Here is a 23757-nt window from a genome sequence, read left to right on the forward strand (position 1 = left end):
ACTTCAGAACTTGCAATCCATCCGCTCCTCAAACCTTTCTAACTTGTAGGTGATAGTATCTCTAATCTGGGTCTTCAACCTATACTGACTGTTGCAACGGTATTAGTTGAACTACTCTTAAACTGGCTTTGCTTATCTTAAATACTCTGAGAGTACAGAATTGCATCAACTCTAAGGCCTTATTGGTTTAGACACTTTTAATGAATTTAGGAGGCTAGTATGATGTCTCACTTAAGAGAAACAACTTCTTGTAATACAGTATAGCTGATATCACTAAAATGTTTACAATATAGCTAATGGTCACAGTAGGTTGCGCTGAATTGTAATCTTGCTCAAGCCTGCAGACAACTATCATTCCTTTGATTTAAAATAATTAATTGCCTATGCCAAAAAAGTCAGTGTACACATTGATTCCAAGTGCTATTGTAACATCTGTGTGTTTGCTTACTTCTCAAATGTCCAATGGCAGAGTAAAAATTTTTAAAAGTCTCTTCAGAGAAAATATTGAGGTTTTTTTGTCTTAAAACACCAAAAACAAAGGCATGGTGTCTGCATGCAGGAGGCTTTAAGACCAAGGTTCTTCTAGAGCTGAAAAGAAGTCTTGAGACAAAACAACTCTTCTGACAGTAGAAACATTACACTAGGAGGAAAAACAGGAAGGGCTTGAGTAATCTATGGAATTGTCTAGGGTTTTAGTAGTTATCATCAGCATCTGTGTTCTGCTTATATTTGGGGGGTTTCTGTTTTGTTTTGGCTTTTTTTCAAGTTGATCCCTAGAGCCTGTGATCTGTCAGCTTGAGAAAGGCCATTATAAGCTCCAGTGGAAGTTAAGGCATATAAACCTGAAAATGTTGTGGAAAGACTATCTCTCACTTGTATTCTTTATCCTTTAATGTGGCTTATGTTTCTTTAGTGACCCAAAGGGCATGACTGATCTGTTACGATACGTTCATACGTTTATGATGTTCATCTCAGGAAAAGTGGTAGGCTAAGTATATATTAATGTTTTTTCCTTCCTTCAGATTTTAGTCACCAACCTGGATTTCCATGATGAACAGAAGCGTCGGAACTTAAATGGAACGTTGCATGAGCTTTTAAGAATGAATATTGTCCCTATAATTAACACTAATGATGCCGTGGTTCCACCCCCAGAGCCAAACAGTGATCTGCAGGGGGTAAATGTGGGTAAAGTATTACAAGGGGGCGGATCCTGCTTGTAGATGATACAGCACTAATGTGTACTTCACTAAGGCCATAACTGGGGACCTCTGCAGCAGGGAAACAAACAGAGCAGATGATGTCTGCTCTGCCAAAACCAAACATGCCCAGTTTGGTTTTCACTGAATAGATGAAGTTGGAAGGGACTTCTGCAGGTCATCTAGTCCAGCACCCCTGCTAAAAGCAGGGTCAGGTAGTACCTCTTGTCCTATCTCTGGGCACCATGGTGGAGAATGCAGGTACTGATCACACTGCTTGTCATTTTGATACAGCTTTACTCCGTTCCAAAAGCAGATGTAATTTCACACAAAGATCAGCTCCTAAGTTTGCAGGGGATGTGAACAAAGTAGCTCAGAAGGACTTGGTAGTGCTGAAATAGCTAGCTTTTGTATGTTGCAGCCAAATATTTCCTAGTTCCTGCTGTTATTCAGTGCTGCTGATAAGCATGTGCATTGCAGGTGATTAGTGTGAAGGATAACGACAGTCTGGCAGCACGATTGGCTGTGGAAATGAAAACTGATCTTCTGATTGTTCTCTCAGATGTAGAAGGTTTGTGAGTTATTTCATTACTTTCTTGTTTTATTGAAGTACATCATGTAGTTAAACCAACCCATATTTGGGTTTTACTGATCTCTTCAGTTCATATCTTTTACAGGGGCAATTACAATGTACCACATAACTCCTTAAGGCATATACCCAGTGCTGATGCTGTTGCATAAGCCAAAGACTGTCTGCCACACTGTTGAATCTGGGTGGGTGAGAATGCAGGTGAACCTGAGACTTGTTCCAGAACACAGAATACCATATGTGCTATGGCACTTCTGCTAGCTTCTCAGAATTGTATGACACAGTAATGAGTAATATGCAGGATAAAGGTTATGTGTTTAGAATCAGGAGTTTAAGCCAAATACTATTCCACAATAGTTTGTTTCTTTTGGCAGCAGGTTCTGTCTTTCAGTGAATTACAGGTACATTACAAGTCCTGGTCATTGGCTTCCAGGTACCTGGAACTTGCTAGCTTTTTCTGTCTCCCAGACGTTTGGCTTACACTGCTCTAGTCTTCTGAGCGGTGCTTCTGGGGCATAAGTCTGTCACCTACGCATGTTGAAGTTACTTATCTAGAGAAAGGACTGTAGTGGGTGCACTTTCAGATCAGTGCAGTCCACATCACTCAAGTCACATAGTCTTTTCATCTTCTCCAGATCGGTTTCTTTCAGTGGATCCTGGACTTTGGCACATACTTTAGGCCCTGGGAAAGAAGGAGGTACCTTTCCATAAACAGTTTCTTTTAGCAGATTCAGCTGGATTTCGCTGTTGATTCTAGTTGAAATGACTGTCTGAGAGCAACTCATAAAAGCAATAGTTAAAACATCTTGTAAAAAACTTAACACCCAACACCCCCATTCTCCAAGCATATTAATTCAATGTTTATGGAAAGATGTGTGTCCTTTCCTTCCCAAGCTATCAAGGAAGGACACAGATAGTCTGCACTTGTGCTGTCTAATTTGTAATGCCAGTATTTGTTTACATAGAATTTCTGCAAAGTCTGGTGATAGCGTTTAGGTTTAACGTGTTAGGTTAACCGAAGTGTCATTCAACTCCAACATAGTTACATAAAATTACTAGATTTAAAAAAAATAAATTAGTATCTCTCTGTAATGTTGTGTTCCTTCTTAGCAGAATTCAATAGTTACCCTTTTTACATATTTCTGAATTGCCCGGTTTATCACTGTACAACCCAGCATTCAAGAATATCACCTGACATTTTGGTGAGGAGGACTATCCTTTGCCTGTTCAGTTGTGGGCTTGTATATGTAAGCACTGATTTCGAACATATAAAAGCTGTAAACTGTCTCAGTAACCTCAACCAAATGTCACTAGCTCCCAAACTGCATGCTGCTATTCAGCATGTGGGTTTGTGGATACTTACTTGTTATGCTTTCGGTAAAGCTATACTTCTTGAATCTGCCTGTTAAGTGTTTCATGCTTTCAGTTCCACAAAAAGCAGGGTTCAGTGAGATCAATCCTGTAAAGTGCAATACAGCTTTTCAGCCTATGGAATTTTTTTTTTCTTTTTTCATGAGTGAGCTTTGGAGATGAGGGTATATAACACTAATAGATTTTTATTTTTTATTTCAGGACTCTTTGACAGCCCTCCAGGATCTGATGATGCAAAGCTCATTGACATATTCTACCCAGGAGACCAGCAGTCTGTAACATTTGGAACCAAATCCCGGGTGGGAATGGGAGGCATGGAAGCCAAGGTACATATGGAACATTTGTTTTGTTATTGGGAAGGAAAGGCCAATATGAGAAATGGAGGTAGGCGATGTGATTGTGCTGCTGTTCACATTGATCTTGACAGGCTGCAGAAATGGTCAGACAGGAACCTTATGGAATTCAGTAACAGGAAATGCTGAGTCCTACCCCTAGGGAGGAGCAACTCTGCTCACTGGTATGGGTTGGGGAGTTGACTGGCTGGAAAACAGGTTCATTGAAAATGACATAGGGGTCCTGGTAGACACCAAGTGGAACGTGAGCCAGCCATATGCCCTTCGGGCAACAAAGGCCAACAGCATCCTAGGTTCCATTAGAAAGAACAGTCAAGGGAAATTATTATTTCCCTCTACTCAGCACTAGTGAGACCACATCTCTAGAGTTGTGTCTGATTCTGGACACCACAGTACAAGGACGTGGCATACTACAGTGGATCCAACAGAGAGCCGTGAATATGATTAAAGAATCAGAGCATCTATCACACTAGGAGAGGCTGAGAGCTAGGACTGTTTACCCCAGAGAAGAGAAGGTTTGTGTATAGGGACCTGAAGGCGGGGTGTAGAGAAGACAGAGCCAGACTTTTCTAAGTGGAATCCAGGGAACAGACAAGAGGCAACAGACACAGACTGAAATACAAGAAATTAAATTGAAACGTAAGAATTTTACGATGAGGTTGCTGAAGCCCTGGAGCAGGTTGGTGAGAGAGCTTGTGGAATCTTAGTGTTTGGAGATGTTCAAAACCTGGCTGGATGGTGTTTTTTGTAACTTGCTCTTCTAGTTGACCCTGCTTTGAGCAGGTGGTTGGGCTGTATGATCTCCAGAGATCCTTTCCAGCCTCAGCTATTCTGTGAGTACCCTGGAACAGTGTATGGGTTCCTTTAGCTTCTCTCTTAGGTCCATGTGAATTGAAAAGAGCAGCTAATTAATTACGTTCCAGTAGTTTGTAAAATGTGACGTTTGGAACCGTATTAAGTTGGTGGATTAAATTTAACTAAGAGTCAGTCCGCACTTCTTTCTTATGTGGTAATCCAAAGTTTGGGAATCCTTGCCACTTGTATCTGGTACGATATCTCTGTCTCCTTTCTGAGTTTGTATGTGCGCTGTTTTCTTCTGAAGGATATATTGGTGGGGGTCAAGGTACTTTAATTCTTGAGTACAAGATTAGTAGAGGTAGGAGGGCCAGTGGTTTCTAGTGCTGCGTACCCTTGGATGCTCTCAGTACTCATTACTGTGAGTGCATAAACATGGCTGTGTTGTGGTGTGAGACTTCAGCATATGTCTCTCAGGGTGCTGGGATAGGCACTTCAGTAGTATTAATTGCTCTGCATTTCCTAAGGATGCTTTTGGAAGGTTGTCTGTGAAAAGTCAAGTAGCGTTTGATTAAGCAGGAAAAGGCCAAAGTGAAATTCTTCACCAGTTGCCTTATGTTTTATTTCCTTTACTGAAGAATCAGGTAAGGCAAACTTAAGGATCAGAGCATGGACGGGAAGGTGGCAAAAGGAGGAGGCATTTGAGTGTTCTGTTTGTAACTATGGGGTGTACAGAACTTATTTAGACTCAACTTTCCCTTGATCTGGCTTCTGGAATAATTTAAATGATTCCAGGTATTGAGGGGAAAGCTGCCAAGGTCAGAAGGTACTTGTATCGTAAAAATAATAATCTGTTAGAGGTATTTGGTATCTTTAAGTCTGAGTCCCATAGAGTTACAACAGTGCTGCTGTTGTAACAAAAATTTGTTACAGTTGAGAATTGCGTGATATTTTTTGAAAACTGTACAATCAATAATAGAATAAATGCTAGCTCAAAGTACAAATCTCTGTTATGGGCATGAAACTTGAGCAAAAGTGGAGCAGTTGATGGTCTTGTGGTAGTCAAGAATTTGATGTGATAGACATATCTGACAGGTGGTGTCTCCCACTGAATATGGACTATAATACCTAATTGTAGAACCATATTAGGAAAGTGTAGAAGTGAGGAAGCAGAGAAGCTTTTGCAGTAATATAAATGACACGTAATTAAATACAGTGGTGGGATAATGCTGCTATACCTTGATTGGGAAAAGAAAGGAAGGACACTATGGGCAGCACCTCTTCAGAAGGTAACATCTGGGATTTGGGTTTGTTGTTTCTTGTATTTTGGCACGAACCAGTGAAATGTTGGAGGGGGGAAATTTTAGAGAAATCCTATTGTGACACCTTAAACAATGGCTCAACCATGTGGAAAGAGGCTAATCTTAGGGCTAATCAGTACACAGGGATTTCAAAGGACCCTTATTAATAAGGTAATCCTGCTGTAAGCTTAACATTCTGTAGAGGACTAAGCAAACTTCAGTATGCCAACACTGAAGTTCAGAAAGGGAACTCATGTTGCCCCTCATGTTAGGGCAATGCCTACAAAGATACTGCCCCTAAATTTCTTAGAGCTCTTGTTGATCATGATGCCTGCCTTCCCACCCGCTCTCCATGACAGCTTTCAGAACACAGATAATCTGCTAGTATCATTGATTTCAGTTCTCATATGTCTGTGGACATCAGATTGTTCTTGTTTCAGACTTGCTTCTTGCCTTAGATCTTACGTGTGTTGCATCTATACGTTGTGTAGTATGATGTGGTCCTGACCTTTGAAGATGACTCCTAAATGCTATACTTAGAGAATCCTCCTTCAAAATAACAAAAAGGGGGAAGAATGCCAAATATAAAGCATATAATTCAAAACTGAAGTGTAGCATCTTCAAAGAGAGCCTACTGAAAGAAAACTCTGAAGGCAATAGGTATACTCCCAAGCAAAAAGTAGAAGCAAACAAATAAAAAATCCGATGAGAGCATGAACAGGAAATGTGAACAAAGTAGGTAAAAACTTTGTGTGGAACCTGAGTAACTCTTCAGCAAACTTCATAGCGTCACCACAGGGTTATAAACAATGAGAACACCTCTACATCTTAAGCAGACCTACGAGGCTAAAGGTATTAAACAATATTTTAATTTGATATGGTAATCGCTGGGACCTGAGCAAGAGCAGTGCTTCACAGTACAAGTCATAGCACATGGTCACTTAAAATGGATTAATTATTGATGGCTAACCAATGTCAGGGAAATTGGCAAAAGGCTCTTCTCAAAAAAGAAAACTTGTTTCCTCAAACGTTAAGAAGAACTTGCAACATAAGCTAATGGTGAAAAAGAACATATGACCAAAGTGCCCTTGCAGAAGCCTTGAAAAAAGCAGGCTGTTAGGAAAATTTGAAGTACGCACATAAAGTGGCAGCTAGTTAAGGAAAGGAAGGTAAAGCGCAAATACATGATCTCATTCAATGATACATTATGGAAATTCCTGAATTGCATTAAGTGCTCTTTGAAAGCATAAGTGATCAATTTGGAGATCGGAGTGGAGCAAGAAGTCTTGTTGAGAGTTGTGTTTCAAATAACAGTGAATTTCCAGAACTGGCTCTATCCTTCACCGTAGGTGAAAGCAGCTCTGTGGGCCCTCCAAGGAGGCACCTCTGTAGTGATTGCAAACGGAACCCACCCAAAGATCTCGGGTCATGTCATCACAGATATTGTGGAAGGGAAAAAAGTTGGAACTTTTTTCTCAGAGGTAAAACCTGCAGGTGAGTACAGAGGTAATGTGTACATTGAGAGTTACAGAGATTAGAGTTAAAATTTGGCTAGACCTGTACAATAACTGGGAAACCACACTCTGCTTGAAAAATGGATTTCGAAAGGTGTTTTCTAAAGTAGGAATAGAAAATGTTGAACCCTCTGCTCTGGTTCCCTCCAGCTGATAAACAGCTGCATCAGACTTGCATTTGAAGAATGCAATAAGTAGGATTTTTACCATTTTTAGTCTCAAGGGTTATCACCTAGTACTGAAGATTGCAGTTTGAAAATGTAGACATAGAATGTCTGCTGAACTAAGATACTGTTTAGTTTTATTTCTTATGATAAATTCCTTTTACGACTCAGACTTCTGGTATGGTAGGTAGGAATGTTTTCCTGCCATTGCATTACTGGGACAGTGTAACAATTGCTGGAGAACATTAGATGAAAGATCTGGGACCTTAGCAGGATAGGACAAGTTTGGAGTGATGCTTTTGACTTGTGCTTTAAGCCAAGCAGCTTTATTTGTGTATAATTATCCTCAATGGATTTCTTGTATGAATTTGTCAAATCATCCTGTGAACCCATGTAAAGATTTAGCATCCACGGGGCTCTGTCATGATAATCAAGAGCCTTAACTAGATACTGTGTGGAAACCGGAGCTAGAACTATGTGAAGAACTGCTTGCTTTAATATGGGTTGGGCGGGTGGAGTGGAGAAGGTTTTGAATTTTCTTCCTGATACCTTCACTTGACGCCCCTACTGCCTGTATGGGCGATCAACCCCTGTTTAAATTTGAAGATGTGAGACATTGTCTTTCCCCTCATCATCTCTTTTCCATGTGAAAGAGGTTTGGTATTAGACATTTTGTACTGAAGCTGTTCCAAAAACTTGATCACCACTGTGTGTCTTGTTGGAAACTGTTTTCATTCTATTGTGGCCTATTTAAGGTGGGCAAAAATAAAAATTTCACATAGCATTCAAGATGCAAATGAAACTTTAATTTATGAGATGGCAAACTAACTGAGTTTTGATAAGATTGATGATGATTTCTGTTATGTTCTTTAGGCCTTTTCTAATAATTTAAAACAATTTTCTTTTTGCTGTTGATGTTCAATAAAATGATGTTTCATAGTATTATTTGTTACGGTACTAAGGTCTGATTTTCCTTTTCCCCTCTACATTGCTTCATGTTTATCTGGTTTGGTTTACACTTGCTGTTTCGTGGCCTAGTGGTGTGGCTACAGAGGAAATCACAGAATTGCCGAATAGCTGAGGTTGGAAGGGACAATATGACAGATGACAAGGTAGTCTGGTCCTACTCTGTGCTCAGGCAGGTTGCCTAGGACTGTGTCCAGGCAGCTTTTGAATATCTCCAGGAATGGAGACTCCACAACATCCCTGTGCAACCTGTGCCAGTGCTCGATCATTCTCATAGTGCAAAAGTGCTTTCTCATGGGAGGCACCTCCTGCGTTTCAGTTTGTGTCCACTGCCTCTTGTCCTGCCACTGGGCACCACTGAAAAGAGCCTGTCTCCATCTTCTTTACATCCTCCCTTCATGTATTTGTACGTACTGATGAGATCCCCCTGAGCTGCCTTCTCTAGGCTAGGCTAAGCAGTCCCAGCTCTCTCAGCCTTTCCTCAAATGAGAGATGCTCCACTCCCGTCATCATCTTTGTGGCCCTTCATTGGACTCTTTCCACAGTGTCCATGTCTCTCTTGTACTGGGGAGCTCAGAACTGGGCACAGAACTCCAGGTATGGCCCCACCAGTGCTGAGTAGAGAGGAAGGATCACGTCCCTCAACCTGCTGGCAACTCTCCTCCTAAGGCAGCCCAGGTCACTGTCAGCCACCTTTGCGGCAAGGACATGCTGCTGGCTTGTGTTCACCTTGGTGTCCACCAGGACCCCTGGGTCCTCCTCTGGAAAGCTGCTTGTTAGGAAACACTGTGATAGTGACACTTTTTGGTTATTGCCACTATAATAACTTTGTATCAGCAGTAAAGTTTTTCATCTTGTGACCCCATTCTGAGTCACTTACAAATATGGTGAAGAGCAAAAGTCCCTGTGGAATTTTCCTGGCACTTTCTGCTATTGTGGCAAGTGTTTCCTCCAGCCTTCTCTTTGTCTTCTGTCTTCCAAAGAACGCACTTCAGAAACTCTAGTAACTTTTTAAAATCAACTATATCTGCTTACATATATGTCATTCTTCTCAAAGAACACCAAAACATACCATACTCTGTAATGTATGACTTAAAGTTGTTTTAACACTTCTTAAATAAATCTGATTAATCACATGTCCGGAAGTTCTTTTCTTACACTTCCCGCTATACCTCTTGATATTTCCCATAACACTGGAATTCCTGCTCTGGCAATTTCCGTGGGAGCCTTCTTAAATATAAGTTGGGTCATATTTATCACCTTCAGGTCATCTGTTTTACAGGCAATTTCAGGACAGTTAAAATCATGACTTAGTTTATCCATGAGCTACTTGCAGACTGGGGGAATGCTGCCCGAACTTGGTGACTTGTTTTGAAATAGGAACAGAAGTAACCTGTTCCGTATCCGCTCAGTTTGAGACAGATTCTTTGAGGTCCTGCCAGAAGGAAAAAAATAAAACCCCCCACCTTTCATCTATAGGAACTCTTCTGAAATACACACAGGGAACGACAAAGGGAAAGCGATATTTCTGCGAGCTGTTACTCTGACTGGGTTTTGGCTTCCATTACTGTTTGTACATTCCCATACTATTTCACAATCACTTCCGTTTTCCTCAGTTGGATACTTAAACTTTTCAAAGTTTGCCTCCTTTCTTTCAGTAGCCTGCCATGCCCTGAGACATAGCTATCCTGGTGTTCTTTTGCCCTTTGTCCAGTCTTTTTGATACATGGTACACACTTGCCTCTGACATGGTGACCTTACCAAATCTCTGTGACACTTTACATTTGGGGAACATAGCAGTATTTTTGTGTCAAATACAGATTTTCCTGTTTTAGCATACAACAGGTTTCTTGACTATATCTGTTTAAGACTCTGCACCCACTTTCCTGCTTTGAGCAAAGAATCAGAAGATGGAAGGTCTGGCGTTCACTTCCATGTGTGCTGTTACTTTGTCTGCATGGCGTATTTTTGTTCTTTTTGCAGGTCCTACAGTAGAGCAGCAGGGTGAAATGGCTCGAGCTGGTGGCAGGACCCTGGCAGCTCTACAGCCTGAGCAGGTGACAGAACAATATGACCTCACTTGTTAAGCTTGTGAATGTGTGGCAAGCTTTACAACACGGATTTATGACACAAGTGGGCCCCATGGGGCAAGAATCTATTCTTTGTGTGCCAGATCCATCATTTGGATTGGTGCGTGCTTGAAGAGATGAGAAAAGCAGAAAGATACCTTCTTCGTGTAAAACAAGAACGAACCTTGGAGCTATGAAGTAATATATGCTTTCATGTGGGGTTTATAAAAATTTTAATAGTGCCAAATATCACACAGAAATGAATTGTGATCAGAGCTGCTGAAGAATTGACTCGGAATAACTTGCTCCATTCATGCAGGCAATCAACTACTGCTCTGCAGCTGGATAGGTAAAATGTGGCATCTGTTTTGAAGAAGACAAGGTGGTCTTAAAGGAAAAACATTGTGGGTTTGGTGAAGAAGACTGGGTATGGAAAGCAAGATAATACAAAGCAAAGTAAAAGTTGAAGCAGTGTTCAGCCTCATTTTTCAATGTGATGCAGGCTGGAAAAATCAGCTGGGCCCAGGTATTTGGGGAGTCAAGACAGTGAGAGTATGTGGTCATCATAAATGGACTGAAGGGGACCAGATGTCAAATAGCATGGACTTTGTGTAAGAAGTCAGTTCAGAAACTGTTTTATCTTTCAGAGAGCGGAGATTATTTATCGTCTTGCTGACTTACTAACTGACCAGAGAGAAGAAATACTCTTGGCAAACAAAAAGGACTTAGAAGAGGCTGAAAACAAAGGTAATATTTCAGGTCCTTCTGTGGTAATCCTATTGTCTTGAACCTCTCTGAGCCTCAGAGGAAATGAGTAGAACTAGAATCTTCTGTCACCCGGGTTTTTGTAGTATGGATGTCACACATTAGTGAACGCAGGACCTTGAGAGCTTGTCTGTGTAAACAGCTGCACCTTCCTTAATTACATAAAACAGGTGCCTTCATCAGAGAGGACGCTGAGGCCTTGCAAAACACCAGTGTATTGTTTAAAGAAAAAAAAATAGTGCTTCATTTTGCCAAAGGAAGTTCACTTCAGAAATGGAATATAACAAACAATCTCTGTTATTTTCATGCATAAAGTGAATATTTTCTTGGCTGGTTAAGGGAATGTTTGGCTCCTGAGGGGAAGGCTGTCATCTCTATACTTAAATTGATGCTCTCCAAAAAGACCGGTGTCCCCTTCTGATTGTGGAAGCTTCTCTTTAGGTGGCTTAGATTAAACCCATTCTTCCGTTAGATTGATGCATTCATTGGGAAGTTGGGATTGGGATGTGTACATACAGGGATAGCAAATATATGAAAATTACACATCATGAAGTATAATACTTTGTGGAAGATGCCAGAGTACTGGTTTTTACTGACCAGAGTACCTGAGGGGACATTGCTGGGTTAACTTGCTGTCTGAACGTGTTCAGACTGGAAAATTCAAGAAGTTCTTGGCCAGTCTGAACGGAAATGCTGTGCTTGGGTCTGTGCTTTGGCATTTCTATCTGTAAAATAGAAAGATGAAATTGCTGCCCGAACCTGCCAGAAATACTGCAATGGTAGAAATTTGTAAGAAAGTCAGACATATAGCAGTTTTGAAATAGGGCAAACCTTATCTTTGTGGATGTTGATGTTGCTTCATGTAGAAATCACTTAAACCTCATTAAGTGGAAAAGTGGTGGTGGGTGAAATCCATTGTCACACTTGTTTTACTGTGGCTACCAGACTTAACGCTGCATGTTTTTCATCTCGGGTAGGTTTCTTGCTAGGGCATGGGAAATCTCTGAATTTTCCTTAGGTTCACCACTTGTTAAAGTTGCTTTTGCTTTATGCCTAGGCAGACCAATCTATCTCCAGCACAATTTTTTCTTTTCTCTAGGAAGATTGGCCCTTCCTTTGTTGAAACGTCTAAGTCTGTCTACATCAAAACTGAACAGCTTGGCTATTGGTCTCCGTCAGATTGCAGCATCCTCACAGGACAGCGTTGGCCGTGTAATTCGGCGAACGCGAATAGCAAAAGACCTGGATTTGGAGCAGGTGACAGTGCCTATTGGTGTCCTTCTTGTGATCTTTGAGTCCCGTCCTGACTGTCTTCCACAGGTATGTAAGGAGGGCAGATTACACTGTTGGGAATCCTTTGTGACAAAAGAAAGGGTATTTCTGTTGATGAGAAATTGGGAGGCTGCAAGAAGTCTTGTCTCAAAGGACTCCTGCTTGGATTCTTCTAAAACTGATTTTGTTGGCATCCCTGTTTTTCCTGCGGAGGTATTTTCAGGACTTGCTTCTGCAGTGCTTGGAGTTATTCAGGCCTGTTTGGTTTGTTTTTTAAAACTTGATGTGTAGAAGGAGTTATCTTACATTCAGATGGTGCAGTTCCTGCATGTGCCTTACAAATGTATGTTCAGTGCCTAACAGCCTGGGAGGCTCCTTTATCTGTCCACGCTGCATACAGCTGAACTGCAGGCTGGGATTGAAAAGGAACTGTTTGATACAGATGCTAGTAATTACCAGTAACTGTTAGGCACACATGATAAAAAAGAATTTAAAAGAAGGCTGAGCACAGAATGCGCAGAAGTTTAGACTGAGTAAGCTGTCCTGTACTGATACTGCTTGTGTGCAGTGAGGTGGAATGATAGCTTTTACTCAGTTGTAGTGAGATGGGTGTGAGAAAGAATGGTGTTCTAGGTTCTTCAGGACAGAAGTTGCTGGAAAGGCTAGTGAAAATCTTGAATAGTTTACTGTAAGTGAATGTCATTTTTCTTGTGCCAGGAATAAGGCAGGCATCTTAAAGGCAAATACCTTCATCTGCAGCACTGTGTGGGAGTATTGCTGTGAGTAAATGCTGTTATGATGCATGAAAATTTGGGGGCTGAACTAATGTTGCAGAGGCAATCTTGATCTTATTTTCTAACTTCCAACTACTTTACTGAGCAACTGTAGTAGATTTTAAAAAGAAAACAAAAAAAATCATTATCAACACTATTTTCTACAACTAACATTAGGTGTCTAAGAAGATTGACTGAGTTGTTCTCTATCATATGAGCAGGTGTTTGAGAAGAAAGTGATAGGTACAGGCACTTCAAAAGGATGTGAAGACTCAAGCAGTGACCAGCTTGGTACTTTGTGCCTGAATTTTGTGAGTGGTCCCAATTTCATACTGAAAGGGATTATGTTCTAGGCAAAGTTCCCATGAAATGAAAAGGGACTAGTCCCCCTCATCTATCATTATTAGCTCTCTACTGCCAGCTCTGTTCTTCATAGATAACCGGTATGTTTTCTTGTTGAATTCTAGTCTGTCTTCCTGGACTTTCACCCCAGTCTCTTGCCTTGTGTAGCTGATGTCTCCCTCTTTCTCCTCCCCTTTATCTTACCTTAAAACTTACGCCAGCTTGACTGTTGCTGGCTCTTCCCCCAGCTGTGTTTTACAGACTTGGAATAGCTTGTCTTGGTAGTTGCTTTTCTTCCTGCCAGCCTCCTGCCCTCATACTCGCATCAGGTTCTCTGATGCAACTTCAGAGGATCATCTCTGATACTTCTGTATTTGAACTGCATGATTTGTCCTGTGCTGTAACTGACAGTAGGGCGATCTCCGAGTGCAGAAGAGCAGTTCCCTCCTCTTAGGTTACTACTGCATCTCATGCTTGTTTGGGTAAGCAATTACAGGGGAGGTTTGGCTTTGCCCTGGAAGAGAGCACGCTCAGTTTGCTCCCTGGAGATAGCTTACCCAGAGCTAGGTCAGTGGTCAGAGTTCAGTCTTGAGTTGCAGTGAAGATGAAACAATTGCAGAGTACCAGTTAAGATCTAATAAGCTTCTAATGTGCGTATACAAAGAGCATGTTTGCCTGATACGTACAAGGCCAAACTTAGAGATCATCTTTCACAGACTGCTTCCTATAGATTCCACCAAATCCAAAAGTTGCTTTGAAGTATAGTCATGCTTTACTATTCCTTGGAGGGACTGAACTGTTTTGAAACACCTTATCTTCTGTTCTCCTTTTAATCACAGTTTTGGTTTTTTTTTTTACTTAATGCTAGATTTTAAATTTTTTTTTTTTATTTTTTCAAGTCAGTTCATAACCTATCTTTTAATCTTATGTCTGCAGAGTAGAATTCTTTATTTAAATAAGCTTATTTTTTTAGGTTTCCCTTGTGATATTGACCTTTGGAGAGGCAGATGCTTACAAGATATTTTCAAAATACAATCAGACTGCCTTTTAGTGTTTAGTTTTAGAAGTTAGAAAGACACGCAATATCTATGTAAAGCAGGCTTCCTAGACTATTATACTTCACTGTATTTTTCTGAAGTATTTCTTATTTTTCAATAGTGTTTTCAAATTGCTGACAGCAGGATGAAGTAGAATATCAAACATTGTGATTGTTGTTATCATTTGATATTGGAAGAGGAAAGGAGGTGATCTGAGGAGATCTGTCTGACGGGCTTAACATTCTTCTGTATGAATCAGCATCCAAAGTGTGCCACTAAGCTAAGTGCTTGTTACGTGTGAGCCTAGCTAATTCCGGCAACCAGATCTCAACAGCATAAAACTGATATACTAGTGAATGCAGGTTTGGTTATGGTACGTACAGATGATGGTAATGATACATATGCTTTTCCCAGAAGACCATAATACAGTAAAATAACTTCAAATGATCAATTTTTTTGTTCTAAAACATTCTGGAGAGGGCATGATTTTATTTTCTAAAGGAGTGTATGCTTTTTTTTTTTCTTCCGCAAATTGGTGGACAAATTGTGAGGCCATTGTGAATGGGATTGGGATGAGGAAGACAAAAATGGATACAAAAGTAAAATAAGCCTGGAAGAGCGCTTTATCATGACATACTCCTAGGTAGAAGGAATGAAAAACTGAAAGAAACAATAGAGAAACCTACCACCACTGCTCTGTTAAAGAGGTTTTCAGTTTAATGGGGAAAACACCAATAAGACCTAGTGTCTGGAGACTGAACAATTAGGTATGTGTTTTCAACAGCAGAAGTATTTTTTACGTAACTTCCAAAAACCAGTGGCTTCTTTGGAACATTTTTTGAAATATGGTCTAGTTGTGTTGCTAGACTCAAATGGGTGAAATCTGGCACCTTAAATGGAAAGGCAACAATATCACTTGGTTCCATCTGGTTATAAAAATGTGTCTTGGTTTAGCCCCAGTCTGCAACCAAGCACCACACAGCTGCTCACTCATTCCCCCCACCCCAGTGGGATGAGGGAGAGAATCTGAAGAGCAAAAGTAAGAAAACTCATGTGTTGACATAAGAACAGTTTAATAATTGAAATAATAATAGTACTAATAGAAATTGTCATGAAAAGGAAAACAGTGGGGCGGGGGAGGGAGGGAGGATCAAAACCCAGGAAAAACAAGTGATGCAACCACTCACCACCTGCTGACCAATGCCCAGCCAGTCCCTGATCAGTGGCCCCTGCCCCCGGCCACCTCCCCCCGGTTTATATACTGGGCATGACATCAAGTAGTATGGAACATCCCTTGGGCCAGTTTGGATCAGCTGTCGTGGCTGCGTCTCCTCCCAGCTTCCTGCGCGCCCGGCAGAGGATGCGAGGCTGGAAAAGTCCCCGACTAGCGTAAGCACTGCTTAGCAACAACTAAAACATCGGTGTGTTATCAATATCATTCTCTTGCTAAATCCAAAACACAGCACTATACCAGTGACTAGGAAGAAAAGTAACTTTATCCTAGCCAAAACCAGGACAACATGAAAGCTAAGTCATACAGGTGATGCTAGGCCTATTGTGTGAAAGGTTATTTTCCTACACTTAGAGCAAGTGCTGTCTATTTATGACTTCTGTTTTAGACAGCACAATGAAAACGTTCTTCCTGCTCATAGGAAGAGCTCATTAGCCACTTTCTAGCAGAAGGATTATGGAAAAGAGTTTTTGCAGCTACAATCATTCTCCTTGTGGTGATGGCCCACACGGCTACCCAATTCTTACGAGAGCTTATGTCCGGGGTTTCCTTGGACTTGTCCACTGCAGTCTCCCCCTGGCAGTAGTACCATGAAAACTCAAGTTCGTTCCTGAAACACTAGCACGTTTCATTTCTGGAGTTAAATGTGCTGTTACTAATAACGTTTTCTTGGTGCCATAAAATGAAAACTGTAGATTAGCATTGAGTAAATCAACAGGATTAAAAATCCTGTTCTTATTCTTTGTTTGTGGGTGTTACTCCAATGTTCCAAGAGAAGAGACAGATTACTTTTCTCTCTTTCTTTTTTTTTTAATTCCTTTCTGACAGGTGTCTGCTTTGGCCATTGCCAGTGGAAATGGCTTACTACTTAAAGGAGGAAAAGAGGCAGCACATAGCAATCAAATCCTTCATCATCTGACACAAGAAGCACTCTCCATTCACGGAGTCAAAGATGCGGTGCAACTAGTAAGTGCCTAGAATTAAATAAAAAATTTACTTGCTTTGGTATCTATAAAAACTACGGGCAGACCTTGAGAGTTCAAACTGTAGACTCTTTTTATTGCAACTACCACAGGTGAACACAAGAGAGGAAGTAGAAGATCTCTGCCGTTTGGATAAGCTGATAGATCTAATCATTCCACGTGGTTCATCACAGCTAGTCAGGAATATCCAGAAAGCTGCTAAGGGAATCCCAGTGATGGGACACAGTGAAGGGATCTGTCATGTGTATGTGGACGCGGATGCCAGTGTTGAGAAGGTCACACGAATAAGTAAGTTGGGAGAGGGTGACTTGAACTTCGTATTTGGAGTATGTGATATGGTTATGGAAAATTATATTCATATGCTGTTCTAAATCTTTGTCGTAAATATTATGTAACCAATTATCTACTCTTAAACCTCAGTCAGAGACTCAAAGTGTGAATATCCTGCTGCCTGTAATGCTCTGGAAACTCTCTTAATTCATCGAGACTTGCTGAGAACCCCGTTGTTTGATCAGATCATAGACATGTTGAGAGTAGAACAGGTTAGTCACTCATACTTTTGTTTTGTTTTGTGTTGTTTTTTCTAACACTTCAGAAGCATATGGTCTGTTGTAGCCCTGTTCAGCTTTATGATGGCATAACACTTAAGTTATCCATATGTCTCTTTGTACACATAAATGAACTTTCTCTGCTTCTCCACACAACCCCCAATTTTTCCATAGAAATAATCTGAAAGCAGCTTCTTCAGGGCAGCTGTGTGCCTTATTGGGAAAATACTTTTGTACAGCAAAAATCGTCTTCTGCCTTAGAGCATATACACAACTCTCTGCCCGTCTTCATTCTGACTTTATTGCTGTTAGCCTCCTAGGTGCAAAGCTGCCTCTTCTTGAATCTGTTCGTTTAGCTTCTTACCCAAGGGAATTCCATTTCTGGCATGCCTTTTATCCCCACCTATTTTCCCCCCTAGTATGTCAAAGGAACAGCAAAAGGCCACTATGCTAATCAGTTGTCTTGACATGGTGATGTTTCGTCGATAACGGTAGTAGAGACGCATCGGGAGAGAAATATCCATGAAGTAGTGTGAATTGCACATAAATCAAGGATTTTCACACAGCAGTATGTACTTGGCACATAGAGTGTACAGGCAGTGATTAATGGAGGTAAAATAGGCCGTGTGTTTTGATGATGTTGAAGGGGTCATAGTAAAAGAAGCTGATAGGAGGTCAGGAGCAAGTTCTCACATAATGGATATTTTTTCATGTCTTGTTTGGTTGTTTCTTGGGAAGGGCAGAGTGAAAGGTAGATATCTGGGTTTTGGATGGGAGGAATGTGAGGACTAATGCATTTCCACCACCACCACCCACCCAGCTCCTAATACAGTGAGGAGGATTTTAGCTCTGTCTACTCTGACCTGACAACAAGAAACATGAAAGTACTGGGCAGGATTATGCAATTAAAGTAACTTATATTTGCACAGGAAAATGCCATTTTACAGATACCTTCTTAAAAGCCTTCAAATTTCAAATTTCGCAGACTTTTGCCTTATTTCCCATTTCTGTTTCTATTGTCAAAATTTTCTGTTTCACTTGCATGGGGATTTCTTGGCTGTATCTGTACTAAATTATCTCTCATCGTTTAGGTGTTTCGGCTGCTATGATTAAACTCAGAGGTAGATAATGCGTTAGATCTTTATAACACATGAAAAATATCTGCTTGAGTTTTCTTGTTTTGGACCCAGTAACTCCTTTGTGTCTGAAACATATGCCTCAGAGAGGGCTGGTGTCAGTTTACAAAATAAAAGGGTGAAAGCCATTCAAGGTCTTAAGTCTTTTGAAGGTGCAACCTTGGAAGCATTCCTGTAGTTATTCTCCGCACTGCAGTTGCTTTCTTACAACAATGGCTGGCTGCAATATTTTAGCTGCTTTTCCAGTACTAGTGTTGTACTGTCCTCCTGCCTGATGACTTTCTCTCCAAGTGATGTGATTCCTTTAAATAATTTGAAGTGAGTCCTGAACTAGGAGCATGTCATGGTAGGTAGCCAACCTAGCATGTCAGCTATTGTACCTTGTCACTAGTTCACCGAACTGCTAAGTTTCCCAAAGTGAAGGCTTAGTTTTCTTACACTGCATGCAGTGAACATTTGATTCACTAATGTTATGGGTTAACCCCAGTCAGCAGCACTCACTCTCCCCACAGTGGGGTGGGAGGAGGGAATAAGAAGAGCAAAAGCAAGAAGCCTTGTGGGTTGAAAGAAAGGTAGCTTGATAAGTGAAGGAAAGGGGAAGAAGGGGGGGGAAGAAAAAAAAAAAAACCAACACAAAAAACCCAACCCCCAAAAACCTACACAAGTGAAGCAAAGCTAATTACTCACCATCTGCCACAAGAAGGCCAATGCCCAGCCAGTCTCTGAGCAGTGCTTACCTTCTTCAAAAACCCCCTCCCCTCAGTTTGTACTGCTGCACATGACATTATATAGCATGGAGTATCCCTTTGGTCAGTTTGGGTCAGCTATCGTGGTTGTATCCCCTCCTGCATACTTCCAGCCTTCTTGCTAGGGGGACAGAGTGGGGGAAAAAGAGAAAGCCTTGACACTGTACAAGCTCTGTTCAGCAACAGCCAAAACATTGGTGTGTTTTCAACACTGTTTTATCACAAGTCCAAAACATAGCACCATAGGGATGGCTGTGAAGAAAATTAACTCCATCCTACAGAGAGTACAAGAAGCCACACTTTCACCTGGAAGGTATCGGTATGGTCAGCAGCACAAAATGTTTCTGGTGTTGCAGGTGAAGATTCATGCTGGCCCAAAGTTTGCATCTTACTTGACATTCAGCCCTTCAGAAGTGAAATCGCTCCGCACAGAATATGGGGACCTGGAGTGCTGCATCGAGGTGGTGGACAGTGTCCAAGAGGCTGTTGAACATATCCACAAGTACGGAAGTTCTCACACAGATGTTATCATCACAGAGAATGGTTAGTGATAAGTCTGCTTCCTTAAGCTACTGTTCTGGTTTGACTGCCAATTCTTGGTGTTAGTGTAACTACTTACATTGCAGTAGTTGTTCCTCCCTTGGGTCTGTAGTAGGCATCACCAGCTAGAGGCCTACGAGCCGGATGTGCCTACAGTCCTGTTTAGCTCAGAAAAAGCATGTTGTTGTGTGGCCCTTATTCCAGGAATGTGCTTGAGCAGTTGGCTGATGGCAAGTCAGCACATGCTCTTGCCAGGCGCATTGCTTTGTGTTCCTGTATTGTGCAAACTTACCACATCAGAGGGTTTTGCAGGAACATCTCCTCCTGAATCTTGGAGATGTCCTTAGGCCTCTGAAGGCTGAGGAGCTGAGCTTCTATAGTACCTTACTAGAGGGAATAGTGATTGTGGGGAAGATCAGACTTTATCCACTTTGTCTTCCCATGTCATTTTTGTATCTTGCAAACTAGTGTTTGCACAAGTGTTTTCCCACGACCTCTCCCAGTCGTTTACGACCCACTTCTGCATCCCTAGTATAAAAGCTGCATTTATTTGCCATTTCTTGCCTCTTTGTTGTGAACTTTGTTGTGCAGCTCTGTACTGCTCCCATCCCCAGCACCTGTCCTGCATGCAGTTTGAACACTCTGCCAGTTCAAAACCTAGCTAGAGCTGCGCCTAGCCAAAGGTTGACTCTCAGACCAATCCTTGAACTCCCGAGGATCAGCTGCGATAAGGTCATGTTGATCTGTGGCTGATCAGTGTGTGAGTCAAGCAGGCTTCTGTTTCTGTACCTCCTGCCGAGCTTAAACGAGTGTCACTAAAAGGCACGCATTTGATACCATAACCCACTGCCATGAGACCTGGTGCATTAGGGATTTCCTAGGGAGCGTACTGGGAATGGAGCTGATCTTTAATGTTCATCTTTTCACTGAGGGCAACTGACCTGCAGCTCACAGCCTTACAGAGAATGGAGTCCTCAGTCTGCTTGAGCTTGCTCAGGTCTTGCATGTTCTGTGTTAAACTTGGGTTAGTTAGCTGATTGCATGTGGTATTTCTGCTTTGTATTTCCCAAATATTACCTGCAATAGTAATTTAGTTTAGGATTTTTCATTATCTGGAACAATATCATGTTTGAGATTAACGGAGAGCTGACTCTGTAGTTTAACTGTCTCGGTTTGACGACAAAATGTTTGGGGCAGCTGTCCTTTCTCCCCAGCCATACAGCGATGCCTGCTTGCAGGTTCTAGATTGGATTGCTTTCCTCTAATCTTTCCAGGCTTCTTGTAACATTTACAGCTGTGTGTACCTGATAAGCATACTAGGAAGAAGTTATAAATGAACGTGTCTTAGCCCAGGCTGTTTAAATACTGTCTGATAAGGTTGCATGTGAAAGTTGTATTGTTATATCTGTTCACTGTATTATGTTGTGTTTATTGGAGAGCATGATCATTCTGTATGTACTGCATTTTAACTTTCTCTCTGCCCCTTTCCCAGAGAAAACAGCAGAGTTCTTTCTCCAGCATGTGGACAGTGCTTGTGTTTTCTGGAATGCCAGTACCCGATTCTCTGATGGCTATAGATTTGGACTTGGTAAGAGAGAAAATACTGCAGTGATGTGACAGCAGGATTTGCTGTTGTGTGAAAAGTGTGGCAGTCTGAATCCTGGAAGATAGGATAAGTTTCTGATCTTACTAATATAAGATTTTCAGGAAAGGTACAGTAGGAAAAGTTGACGCCTAGACATTTCACCCACACAGAACAGCAGATGGTTTAATATCTTTTTCCTGCCAGAACTAGCTAATACTGCTATACAGACTATGTAGATCAATTTAGCAGCAGGGAGCAAAGATGTTTTGGATCCTTTGAAGCTCTATTCCATCAGAGTAAAGTATGTTGCATGCATGTAATGGTGGAACAGTGCAACACAGGATGTGAAATTGATGAATAATTTACGTTTATCTTTCTAATGATGCTGTAAAGAATGCTATGCTTTGTTCTTGCTGGTGCACTGAGCTGCTGTCTGGTGTGCAAGCCCTGCAGTGTTGAGGAATGAAAGGCAGGAACCTACCTGAGTGTCAGTTGCTTAAACAGGTGCTCCTCCTGTGAATTGCAGAAGAGAGGGAAACATTCTTTCCTGAGGTAGGAACTCTGATCTCCACAGCAGGCTACTACTGTGTCAGCTGGAACATTCAGTGTTCCATGTGATTAAAAAATTCTAGATAGGATCTTGCAGTATCTCCTCAATAAGATAAAAAGCATATATGATCACCATCTTGACTAATTGAGCTTTTTTTTTTTTTAAGGATTAAATCCTCAGGAAACAAGTCTAAGATCCATGTAAGACATACCTATCTCTCTTGTATCTTTCTCTCTGAAAGTAACTCTGTAGCAGCTAGAAGTATAATTACAATTTGTAATGTAATAGTTAACTCCTCTAACTTTTAAATCAGAGCAGGTAAACAACTTCTGGCATTTGGAGAGGAGCAGAGAAAGGCAGGTCACCGAAAGGCAGGCAGCTGTTTTTACATAAAGGTGCAAAACTACTTAGTATGAAGTGAACATCTTCTGAATATTAACTACCTCCATCTTCTGTTTCCTGCAGGTGCTGAAGTGGGAATTAGTACTTCTCGTATCCATGCACGTGGACCAGTGGGAATTGAAGGACTCTTAACTACAAAGTGGCTGCTGAGGGGGGACAATCATGTTGTTTCTGACTTCTCAGAGCATGGGAGCATGAAATATCTTCATGAGAGCCTCCCTCTCCCTCAGAGAAATACCAGCTAAGAACACCAGGGCGGCAGGGGAAAACCCAGGGCTATAAATATTTCCTGGAGATGTTCAGGCTTCATGGTGCTCTCTGGGGACGGAGTTTGCTTTTCATCTTCAGGAACATAGTCCTTGGTCACTGTGCAGTACAATGAATAGAAAATTATCTCATCTGTGAGATTTTTTTCTTTTCCCTGCCTGTTTCCTTAGATGGATCTGGAAACTGACCTCACTTTTCCCAGAAACAGACTTCTTCAAAACATACAAATGACGTAAAGAAAGCTTTAAATATCTGCCACATATTTTTTTTATTCCAATACTCCCTATAGCAAATATGCTTGGTGGAGGAGCAAAAGTTTGGGGTTTTTTTTAAGTCTTTGTTTTATTCAAATGGCTGTTCTGGAGAACAAACGTGATGAGTTTGGGGTTTGGGGTTTTTTTTTCTTCATTCTTATGATCATGGCAGCTCTTGAAAGCCAGAAAGCTTTACACTTAGTTTCTTTGTATTTGATCAGTCTTGTGGTAAGAGGATAGATGTTCCAAATGCATAGTAAGCTTTTGACCAAGAAACCTTTTGTATCTGATTTCTTAGTATTGCTGACTATTGTAGATAAATAACACAACTGTATACTACGTGAAATTGTCACTTATTTGTACCGAAGGTTTATTTTTCTTTGCTTTTATATAAAACTTAACCTTCCGCAACCCCTCCTCTGAAAGCAGCAGTATTTCGAAACGCTTCCCTCCGTGCACTGCGGCGGCTTTGCGCGCGGGCCCAGGGGCGAGCCGGCCGCGTCACTTGCGCAGCCGCGCTGCGGTAGCCTGCTTTCCATTTTCCTTCTGCGTTCATTTAACTCGCACAGCCGTTCATGCGCACCGTTCCATTATCTATTTCCAAAATACACAGCAGCAACGTGACTGGGGGTTTTGGCGTGTTATGGAGTCGGGAGGGACGTCCGCCCAGCTGCCCTGCCCAAGAGATGCTGCTGAACTGCCAGGGAAACGCGCATCGAAAGCAAGACTGAAATAAAATACTTAAGAGCGTTCCCTCAAAATACCAGCGGGAAAAAAGCCCCCCACAACATTCAGTTGCCTCTTAAATATTTACAACAAATACCTACCTGCTTAAGTACACCTAACAAATTGTACCCTACATCTGCTTGGCAGTTACAGCTGAAAGAGCGCAAGTCATGTCGTAAATCAACGTTAGCTTTTTTTAAAGTTTCATTTATGATAGAAGAATCAGTAAGTGAAGAGATACCCAATATGGGTTTTTTTTGGGGGGTGCGGGGCGTGTCAAAT

The 23757-nt window shown here is 41.4% G+C and overlaps 1 protein-coding gene across 10 annotated transcripts in view; it reads left to right on the forward strand.

The window, feature by feature from the left end:
* Positions 1-23088, forward strand: part of ALDH18A1 (aldehyde dehydrogenase 18 family member A1) — a 47026-nt gene extending 23938 nt beyond the window's left edge. For 6 of the 10 annotated variants that reach the window (XM_075107910.1, XM_075107906.1, XM_075107914.1 and 3 more), the window contains 13 exons: positions 1023-1181; positions 1677-1767; positions 3358-3482; positions 6955-7099; positions 10233-10306; positions 10966-11065; positions 12183-12403; positions 16567-16704; positions 16814-17009; positions 17142-17263; positions 19508-19694; positions 21184-21279; positions 22292-23088. In XM_075107910.1, coding sequence (XP_074964011.1) covers positions 1023-1181; positions 1677-1767; positions 3358-3482; positions 6955-7099; positions 10233-10306; positions 10966-11065; positions 12183-12403; positions 16567-16704; positions 16814-17009; positions 17142-17263; positions 19508-19694; positions 21184-21279; positions 22292-22473 — 1836 coding nt within the window. In that variant the 3' untranslated portion in view covers positions 22474-23088. The remainder of the gene's footprint in view (positions 1-1022; positions 1182-1676; positions 1768-3357; positions 3483-6954; positions 7100-10232; positions 10307-10965; positions 11066-12182; positions 12404-16566; positions 16705-16813; positions 17010-17141; positions 17264-19507; positions 19695-21183; positions 21280-22291) is intronic. The other 4 variants (XM_075107907.1, XM_075107912.1, XM_075107915.1 and 1 more) reach the window with 1 other exon arrangement.
* The last annotated feature ends 669 nt before the right edge of the window (positions 23089-23757 follow it).

Source organism: Phalacrocorax aristotelis, chromosome 12 (genome assembly GCF_949628215.1).
Source record: "Phalacrocorax aristotelis chromosome 12, bGulAri2.1, whole genome shotgun sequence".
In the NCBI taxonomy this organism is placed as follows: Eukaryota; Metazoa; Chordata; class Aves; order Suliformes; family Phalacrocoracidae; genus Phalacrocorax; species Phalacrocorax aristotelis.